The following is a 10225-nucleotide window of genomic DNA, read 5'->3' on the forward strand; positions in this document are numbered from 1 at the left end:
GGCTCTAATTGGGCCCTGGAGAAACTTTTAAAACTTGACATAAATGTGTTGAGAGCCAACTTAACACGTGGCTCACATTATATTCCAACTCCGAAATCATTAAGCAACAAGAAGGGTGCGTGCCTTAACATCAAAAACTATGATGACTTTTGTTTTAAGTGGTGTATGGTTGTTGCATTGGGGGAAACTGCATATGGAGATCCGAGTATAACCTCTTCATATAACGTAGACATACACCAAGATGTCATTATTCTGCAGTCTGGAATATCGCTAAATTTCGAACAATTAAATTTCCCATTGGGTCTTAAATATATAAAAAAATTTGAAATGAACAACCCAGAGATTAGCGTAAATGTTTTCGGTTATGAAAACAAGTCGGTCGTTGGTCCATATTACTTAACAAAGGAGACGAAAAGCAATCACATTAATTTAATATTGCTGCACAACGAAGAAAATTTCCATTACATTTTGGTTATGGATATGTCTTGGTAATTATAAACAAAACTTATCAATCAAAACCATATCATAATAATCATGTATTTGTTCTTTTTTTTTCAGTCTTATGCGGTCTCAATTCACAAGTCATAAGGAGAAAGGTTACTTTTGTTTTGGATGCCTGCAATGTTTCCACGATGAAAATAAATGTATGACTCACAAAAAGCAGTGTGGAAAAGTAGTCTGTGCCCTGCCGAACAAAAAGAAGCCGTACTAAAGTTCGTCAATCACAAGAAAAAGGATAAGGTGCCTTTCGTTATTTATGCTGACTCCGAAAGTGTACTGGAAGACGTGCAGGAAGATGAGAACAATGGGGCGAGTAAAAAAACGGAAAAGGTAAAGAAGCATATTCCATGTGCTTTTAGTTATTTTATTAAATGTAGTTTTAATGAAAATTTAAATAAGTTATTTATATATAGTGGTCCCGACGCAGCAAATGTTTTTCTGAAAGAACTAATTCAGGATTGTAAATTTTTGTATGATAGTTACCTAACCAAAACGAAACCTATGAATACTCTAACCCCCGAAGAAGAGACAGCCTTTCTTAGGGATATCAATTGTCGTATATGTGGCGACATTTTAGGTAACGATAGGGTGAAAGATCATTGTCACTTAACGGGGCAATATCGAGGTGCGGTACATAACCATTGCAATCTGCAATATCATCTACCTAAATTTATTCCAATATATTTCCACAATTTTTCTTCGTACGACTGTCACCTCTTCTTTAAAGAGTTAGTTGAATTTGGAGGTGAAATAAGAGTCATACCTCAAAACAAAGAAAAATATATTTCAATGTCTTATTTCATTAATATGGATAACGAGTCAACCGACTCTAGTTCTTTAAAAAGTACAGTTGTTGTAGGAGAAGAAGAAGATTCGAGTGAGGAAGATGATGAGGAATTCCAGCAAGAAGAGGAAAGTGAGGGCAAAAAAGAGAAGAAAAAGAAAATGAATAGATTAGAGCATCGTTTCTTAGATAGTTTTCGATTTATGCCTACTAGTTTGGATAAATTAGCAAGGAATTTATCTCGAGATTCTTTTGTTGCTGTCAGATCTCATTTTCCTGATGATGAATCATTTGAACTTATGACTAGGAAAGGAGTATTTCCCTACGAATATATGTCATCATTTGAAAAATTGAAGGAGAAACAACTTCCCCCTATAGACCAATTTTATAATAAGTTGACCGATACTGAATGCTCGTCAGACGATTATAGGCATGCAACAAATGTTTGGTCACATTTTCGATGTCAAACTATGCAAGACTACATGGATTTGTACTTAAAAGCTGATGTCTTGCTTTTAGCAGACGTATTTGAAAATTTCAGGAGCTTATGTATGCGAATTCACGAACTGGACCCTTGTCAATATCTCACAGCACCATCTCTATCTTGGGATGCAATGCTACTATGTACTAAAGTCGAACTTGAGCTACTCAGAGATATAGACATGTACAATTTCTGCAAAAATGGTATTCGGGGAGGGCTTACCCAGTGCTCAAACAGACACTCGGTAGCAAATAATGAAGATGCTCCCAATTATAATAGTGCCAAACCAGAGGTAAATATCTATTATTTGGATGTAAATAATTTATATGGTACAGTTATGACTGAGTGTCTCCCTGAAAAAGATTTTAGATGGGTGGAGGGTTATGAAATGGAGAAATTCAATGATCCAGCTGTAATATTATCTATTCCTGACAACGCTCCTACTGGTTTTATTTTAGAGGTTGATATTGAATATCCACCGCACCTTCACGACAAACATAACGATTTACCTTTTTTGGCGGAGGAAAAAGTGTGTTGAAGGCTCAAAAACTGAAAAACTGATTGCAGATTTTACTGACAAAACATCATACACCATACACTACAAATTACTTAAGCAATCTCTGAAACATGGACTAATTCTTAAGAAAGTCCATAGAGTTTTGGCTTTCACACAAAGCGCTTGGTTAGCTCCTTACATACTGAAGAATAATGAACATAGGGAAAAGGCTGAAAATGCCTTTGAAAAAGATTTTTTTAAATTATTGAATAACTCTTCATTCGGTAAGACAATGGAGAATATCGACAAAAGAAAAACTGTGAAAATTGTGACAATGTGGGTAGATGAGGCAAACCAAAGAAGAAGGAATGTTGCTAGTAAATTAATCTCGAAGCCAAATTTTCACAGCCTTTCGATATTCTCCGAAAATATGGTTGCTATTCAAATTAGGAATGTCAGAGTAAAATATGATAGACCATTGTACTTAGGGTTCTGCATATTAGATTTATCAAAGTGGGTGATGTATGATTTTCTGTATGATTTTCTAAAAGTGAAATTTGGTGAGGATTTTATTCTAAATTATATGGATACAGATTCGTTCATATTAACATTTTACGGACGGAATTTGTATTCCGAATTATCTTTAGATGAAATATTGGCTAGATTTGACACCTCAGGGTTTTCAAAAGAAAATAAATATAAACTTCCTCTAATTAATAAGAAAAAACTTGGCATGATGAAAGATGAGAATGACGGAAAAACAATGGTTGAATTTGTAGGCCTTCGTCCTAAAATGTATGCCATCAATGTAGTTGATAGCGAAGAATTAAAAAAATCTAAGGGAGTTAAAAAGTCGGTCCTAAAAAAGTATACTATAGATAAATATCGAGAATGTCTTTATAACAAAAAGGTTTTTTACGGTACCATGTTTTCGTTTAGGTCAAGGCAGCATACAATATATACAGACAAAATTACTAAAATATCGCTAAGCCATCAAGATGATAAACGATTTATTCTAGAGGATGGTATTCACACCTATGCTTGGGGCCACTATAGATTAAATAACCTTCATGAAACAAATGTAAATAACTCAAATGAATCTGTCTCAATGGACTTGGATTAAAATATAAATTTAATTATGATTTAAGTTTCAATATACAGATAAAAGAGCATAGTAATAATATTAATTTAATTGTCTTTATTCACTACAAATGTCATCATATTAATATTTTCTCGCAACACAAAATGTTTAATTTTTAAGTAAATATAAGTGTATTATATTTTAACTAGTCTTTAACTATTCTTATTATAAAATAAAACAAAATATTTTTGTTTATAAATTTATGTAAATTGCGTTTTATTGAAATATTCTTGCAAAGGTGAGTATAAAATAGATTATACTACTTTTCGTACAATTCCTGTTAATGGAACGTACTCGACCAGACGATCATGTATAATTAAACAGTACGCAGAAGTGTTTTGTGGAATTGGTTTATTGGTTTCAAATTGGATTTTTAAATCGATTGGTCCATTCTTAACAGCTTCGTTTTGATTGCTAATGTCAATAACGGCGATGGGCTTGTCTTTAAAACTTGCATATGTAAGAAGTGGTTGTGGCTCCCTCATGTAATATGATTGTTGAAACTTTGTATACATGTCATATAGTACTGCATAGCCATTTTCTTCGAACTTTACATTCAAATCATCGTAAGGATAGGTTTCAGAGTTCAAGTGAACTTTGATGTTTTTAAGTTCGCAATGTTCCAGCTTGTTGTCTTTTTCAAATATCAAAGCAACATATCGTGGTCTTTCATGATTGACAGACAATTTAACACTCCAACTGTGTTGTCTTCCACCAGCAAAAGTTGGATTAAAGTAGCAGTCCCAGCTGCGGAATGCTAAAGGCAACGCTTTTCCATCCTTAATAGTTTTCAAGAAGCTGATTTTTCTATAGTCTGATAATTGAATGTGTTGTACTTTCCATACAACATTTGTTATGGTGAGTTTAATTTCCTCCGTATCCATGGTTGAATAACACACATTTTTATCGTTGGCACTACGCAAAAGAATCAAGTCATGCTTGCTGTTGCAAATTACTTTATCAAAGTCCTCTGCGAACCCTAGTAGACGGTTTAAGGGTACACAAAATTAAAGTATCCTACTGATAAATCATTATCAGCTTTCCATCCCGCTTTGCTCATAACCTTACTTTCGGATTCGCTTAGAGAAATCCAATTTTTAATTTCTGTAGTTATTCCTAGATAACGAGTACGATCAATTTCAACACCATTTAGTTCATAGCGAATTTCATCAAACATGTATCCCACACAATTATTTCTCAGTCTTGCATTTTGCGATACTTCTCCCTTGCTATTTTTCAAATTTCCTTCAATGAATAGATAACTCTCCGATGGAAGTATGTAAAGATCCTGATTTTGTATACTTATCCGAATTTCATCATTATTTTTAAATGATTGAATATATGGAACATAGCTGTGGTAGTCTCTCTTTACAATATTCTCATCCGAGAATGGACGCTCATTAATGTTAAGTATTTCAGACATTTGGTTTGACTTTAAGCTTAATAAGTTTTAAAAACTCTTTATTTTCCTTTGAAATTGTAGGTCTTGTCGGTTTGACAACTTTGTGTTGAATGTGTCTTGGTATTTGTTTATGATTGTATTTATTGTAGATAATCATGATTGCATTGGTCTTATATGAATACGTAGCGTGATTTCTTCCTCTCTAAAATTTATAAAGCGACCTTCTTGATCTACTATCTTTATCTCCAGACGACCGATTTCTTTGACGTTCACTGGTAAATAAATGAGATTCATTGGCCTCTCTACCAATTTATATCCCGGAGGAACATTAAGAGCAAATTCATGTAGAATATGCGTTGGCGACCCATTCATGAATGATCCAGTTACAATATTGCAGTGTATTTGTATGGCATTAACCTTTAAAATGTCGACTTGAAGGTTTGAAGTATGTTTTTTCCCAGATTCTAAGATTTTTTCGGTAAAACCAAAAAGCTTGCCTATAGATTTTTCTTTATCAAAGTAAATAGGATCATGAGAAGACATGATTTCTACTTTTAGCGTATTATTATTCGCCTTAATTTCAATGGATCTATTCTCGTGGATAGTTTTATATTCCGTTTCCAAGTAATTCGCAATATCTTGCAATTCATAGGATCCTATAGGTATTTTTATAATATTGTCTCCAATGTGAAAGAGATTGTTATCATTATCCACATTGGGTATTGAATTGTATGATTGGAAATCTATTAGGCAACACTCATAACTACTATTTCCCAATTCAATTGGGGGTAAATATGTTGAATGTAGAATTGGAGATTTACCGGACACAGTAAACGTTCTTGACATTGCAAAATTCTTTGTCGTAATAATTGAAACACAAAATATGCATACGTATATATGGGTTTTATTTATTTAAATATATGCTTGTATATTGTATATCTACATATTAAGATTATATGATATGATTCTTATCTATCCATGAATTATGTTTGTCTGAGAATCCCAGCCACTTAACCAAGACTTTATTACCTTTTGTTTTTAAAATTTTCTCAACTAAATACGTGTTGGGATATTTTGTGGGTAAAAGTTCTTCTTTGTAGAAACATCCTTGGATGGGATTTCCTTCATAGTCTTCTAATAAATAAGTAGCGGGGTTTGTTATTCTTATTGTTCTTATCTTGAATATTTCCGTAGTCCAATTTGGCGTGTATCCCTTTTCAAATTGATGTTTATATTTGCTAATGCGTACATGATCACCCACACGAAAGTTTTGTCTCCTAAAAATTTTTAAGTGGTTATAAGCAGATTGCAACAATGCCTTCTCATTCGATGAATTTACTTGAATAGGGGCCATTTTTATTGTTCGATGAGGTGTTTTATTGTATTGTTTAACCAATTCTCTATAAACGTCAATCCATAGATAATTCCCATTATAACTGAACTCCTTCCACATTAGCGACTTCAAAGTTCTATTAAACGCTCAACAATTGAGGCCTTCAATACACTATATGTGGAGTAGTGGTTTATGGAATATTTCTGCATTAGTTTTTTAAAATCTGTGTTGAAAAATTCTTTTCCATCATCGGTTTGCAAATTTTTTGGAATTCTTCCTCTTTGTAAGATTTTTTCAAAAGCCATAGAAACATCCGTTGCCGTTTTTGTTTTAAGGGCTTCACACCATGCGAATTTCGAAAATGTATCGATGACAGTTAACAAAAATCGGAACCCCTTGTTTGCTTTTGAGTAACTGCCCATTTCAACTAAATCTGCTTGCCAGAGATCATCAATACCCTTTGTAATAACCCTTCGTCTAGGAAAGTTTTTTCGTGCTTGATGATGAAGTTCATTTACCAAACCCCGCTTTTCCATTGTTTTATTCGGTATGATATATTAAAGCTGGTGAGTTGAATGGAGCTTGCGATAAGGCTTTAAATATTTCGTTTTGTGAACGTTTGAGTTGTGATATTTCTTCTCTTAGGAAGGTGCACTCTTGAATGAATTTTTTCTTTAAAATTTCTTGAATGTGCTTGATTTGCGTATGTACGTATGCTTGGTTGACCGCATCCGCTCCTTCTGCTGGAGATGCAACATTCCTAATCTTTTTATTTTGCACGTTAAGGTTGTTATCTTCATCAATATTGACTCCCAATAATCTCGAAACATTTTCTCTCACTGCTATTGATTGATTTTTTTGATTGTAATGATGTCCAAACTTGTCAACAGTCATATGTTGTATGCTCCTTGAGAGTATTATTTAATATATTATATTTCCTTCTCGCAGTTCCTCGATAATAGAAACAATTTCATTAGTATGGTTATTGTTTCCGGCTTGTTGTGATGCCAACAACAGCTTTAATCGTTCTATCAATTCGTTGGGATCGTCCCAGTATATATAGTTGGGTTTACCAGGATTTATTGTCAGTAAGCCTTTGCCGCTGTGAGTATCCTCTATTATATTTTTTATTATTTTCTTATATTTTTGTCCCCTGTTGGACTTTGTTCGTCCATTAGATTCATAGTTTATTTTATGCGCATTTGTGTCTAATAATATTGTTTTGTAAATATCGAGTTCTGTATGATCATAGTTCTTGGGGTCTTGATAAAACAACAGTTCAAACAAACCGGGTGTTAATGCCCAATTTTTATTTCCAATCATAATCTTTTCATTGCTTATTTTGAGTGGTTGGTCCCCAAATCTCCATTCTCCATTGTTATCTTTGTGTGGACCATAGACTACATCTAGTTTTTTAATTTTCTTCAAGAATGATAGATTCATAGGTTCCTCATTGTTGGAATAAAATTTGTCGTCGTCTTGTGATGTATTAAAGGAATCGAAATTTTGTGTGTAATCTACTTTATGCTTTAACCCCTCCAATGCATTGGAATCTAACTTAACATCTGGTTTATAATTCTTAAGGGGTGTACTTGTAATAATAGAATCTCTGTACATTTCCATTTTCTCTTTCTTAGGCATAATCATTTTGGAAGTATTTTCAGTTGAAAGCTTTAGTAGTTTGTTTATTGGCTCCGTTATTGGTTTGAAAGTATTTTTCAATTCTGTAGTTTTAGCTTCTTCACCCATTTTAATGCTTTGAAATTTCTTTTTCAAGACATTTCTGGACTTAACAAGCCGTTTCAGCATTTCCTCCTCCATGGCTGTAGGTGCACTAATATAAATTAACATTTGCAAATACTTTAAATAATATTAAGGTTGAATAAATATATGAAAGCCTTTTCTGTATCTTCCAGAGTGAATTTCGTCATCCTTGGAAATCGTTAGAAATCCATACTTTTCCTTCCAGCATTCATGACAAATTTTTTTGAAATCTTCAAAACTAATGTCACATCCGACGTGATCATTAAATATATGTCTTAAATTCAGATCATCTTGTTTAAACACGATTATAAAATTCGCATTATCACGCAATAAATGTTTTGGTATACGTGTGTATGTTTGACACAAATAAAACGAATCAACATTCTTATGTCGCCCCATACTGAAGTAATTTTTAATGTTGTTTTGTTTATCGCATGCAACATCATCAAAAATCATGATTGAGTTTGGCTTTATTTCGTCCGTTTGTATAACATCGTCATTGTTATTAAATGTATACAATCTCATCCCCTTTATAGTGGATATCAGTTTCTTTAGGTACTCATATTTTGTCTGATATAGCGATTTTGAGTAAATGTAAACATTTTCAAATTTTAATCCATTGGGGCTTTCTATCAAACTAAGCATCACATTAGTCTTTCCACAATTTGATGGTCCTACTATTAAGGCTCGTATAGAATCAGGCAGCAAAGTACTATGTCGAGGGGTCTTTCTTTGCATAAAATCCACATTTTTAACAATTATTTTAGCTTGTTGTTCCATTAATCTCATGATTTAAACTAATGAGTTTTAAGAAAACATTCATATTTATAATATAATCAAATATCAATATTTCTTTCGTTCAGCGTCCCGCTAAAAAGTATAAAATGATTGTTTACAACACGAAGCGATTTATTAGAAAGAAACACGTTCAAGGAGGAGGACTGGTAAATAAGTTGATTAACTCTTTACCCGTTGAACTTCATTTACCAGGATATCAATTTTGTGGACCTGGAACAAAGCTAGAAAAACGTATTCAAAGAGGAGATCAAGGTATTAATCCATTAGATGCAGCGTGTAGAGCACACGATATTGCCTATTCACAAAATAAAGATATTGAACAACGTCACATTGCTGATCGTGAACTAACTGAACGGGCTTGGGAGCGAGTAAAATCGAAAAATAGTAACATTGGAGAAAAAATTAGCGCATATCTTGTAACTAACATAATGAAGGCTAAGACAAAGCTAGGCATGGGTAATAAAAACCCCAAACAAATATTGGGTCAACAACTTTTTAAAAACGCTTTAAAAAAGCTACAAGTTCCCTTAAAAGCAAAAAACCAACTGATATTGATGAAGCCATAAAATAGCCAGACATGAAATACAAAAGACGTTTCGAGGAAAAAAATCAAAGGTCGCTATACCGCGAGTAATAAGCGTGCCCAAAAGAGGTGGATTTCTTCCTCTCATTCCCATTCTAACTGGATTAGGAGCATTGGGAGCCTTAGCATCGGGTAGTTCAGCAATTACCAATGCCGTTTTAAATGCAAAAAAAGCCAAACAAGAGTTGGATGAACAAACCAGACATAACAAAACAATAGAAGCTATAGCTATGGGTAAAGGTCTCTATCTCAAACCATATAAAAGGGCTATGGAATTTATGTTGATGAAAATAAAACTCCAAAAACTAATTAAGCAGCTACCCAAAGGTCCTCTAACCGATGTAAATATTAGTTTTTTTGGGAAAAAATATATACCTCACTTTAGAGGTGTTTATATGCGTGATAATCTACCTAAGAAACCACATCGAATTGAATGTGGTATCATAATTTGGATGTTAGCAGTGGACCTGGCACGCATTGGGTGGCATATAATAAAATCAATAATAATATCGACTATTACGACAGTTTCGGTAATCTTCAACCCCCGATAGAAGTTTTACGGTATTTGGGACCAGCTATTACATACAATTATAAAAGAGATCAACGATTTCATACATACAATTGTGGACATCTTTGTTTAAAGTTTTTATTGGACATGAACAAAATTTTATAAATACTCCAACATCGATGATATCCCCTCCATTCAAATTCAACTTTCCTAAGAAGATGATTGAAATCAATAGATCGGATATTGCACTGGTTGATTTTCAATATTGCCATGGAAACCACAAGAGTATTTTCGTGAAGGAACTATCATATATGTGTGGTGCTTCTGTTGTTCCACATTATTTTTTGTTTCGTCCACCTTTTAATATAAAAGAACTTACTGGGGAAGCATGCAGAACAAATGCCTACACCAAGACACATGTGAATGGCTTAGAT

The 10225-nt window shown here is 33.3% G+C and overlaps 1 protein-coding gene across 1 annotated transcript; it reads left to right on the top strand.

The window, feature by feature from the left end:
* The first annotated feature begins 346 nt into the window (after positions 1 to 346).
* LOC131805768 (uncharacterized) lies at positions 347 to 2304 on the top strand. Its single transcript, XM_059129367.1, has 2 exons — positions 347 to 488; positions 559 to 2304. Exon 2 carries the CDS (start codon positions 643 to 645, stop codon positions 2302 to 2304), a length of 1662 nt encoding a protein of 553 aa, XP_058985350.1. The 5' UTR covers positions 347 to 488; positions 559 to 642.
* The last annotated feature ends 7921 nt before the right edge of the window (positions 2305 to 10225 follow it).

Source organism: Musca domestica, unplaced genomic scaffold, assembly GCF_030504385.1.
Source record: "Musca domestica strain aabys unplaced genomic scaffold, Musca_domestica.polishedcontigs.V.1.1 60, whole genome shotgun sequence".
Lineage (NCBI taxonomy): Eukaryota > Metazoa > Arthropoda > Insecta > Diptera > Muscidae > Musca > Musca domestica.

What these genes read in the sequence shown, in the direction of transcription:
- LOC131805768 (XM_059129367.1), top strand. Translation starts at nt 643, where the DNA reads ATGTATGACTCACAAAAAGCAGTGTGGAAAAGTAGTCTGTGCCCTGCC.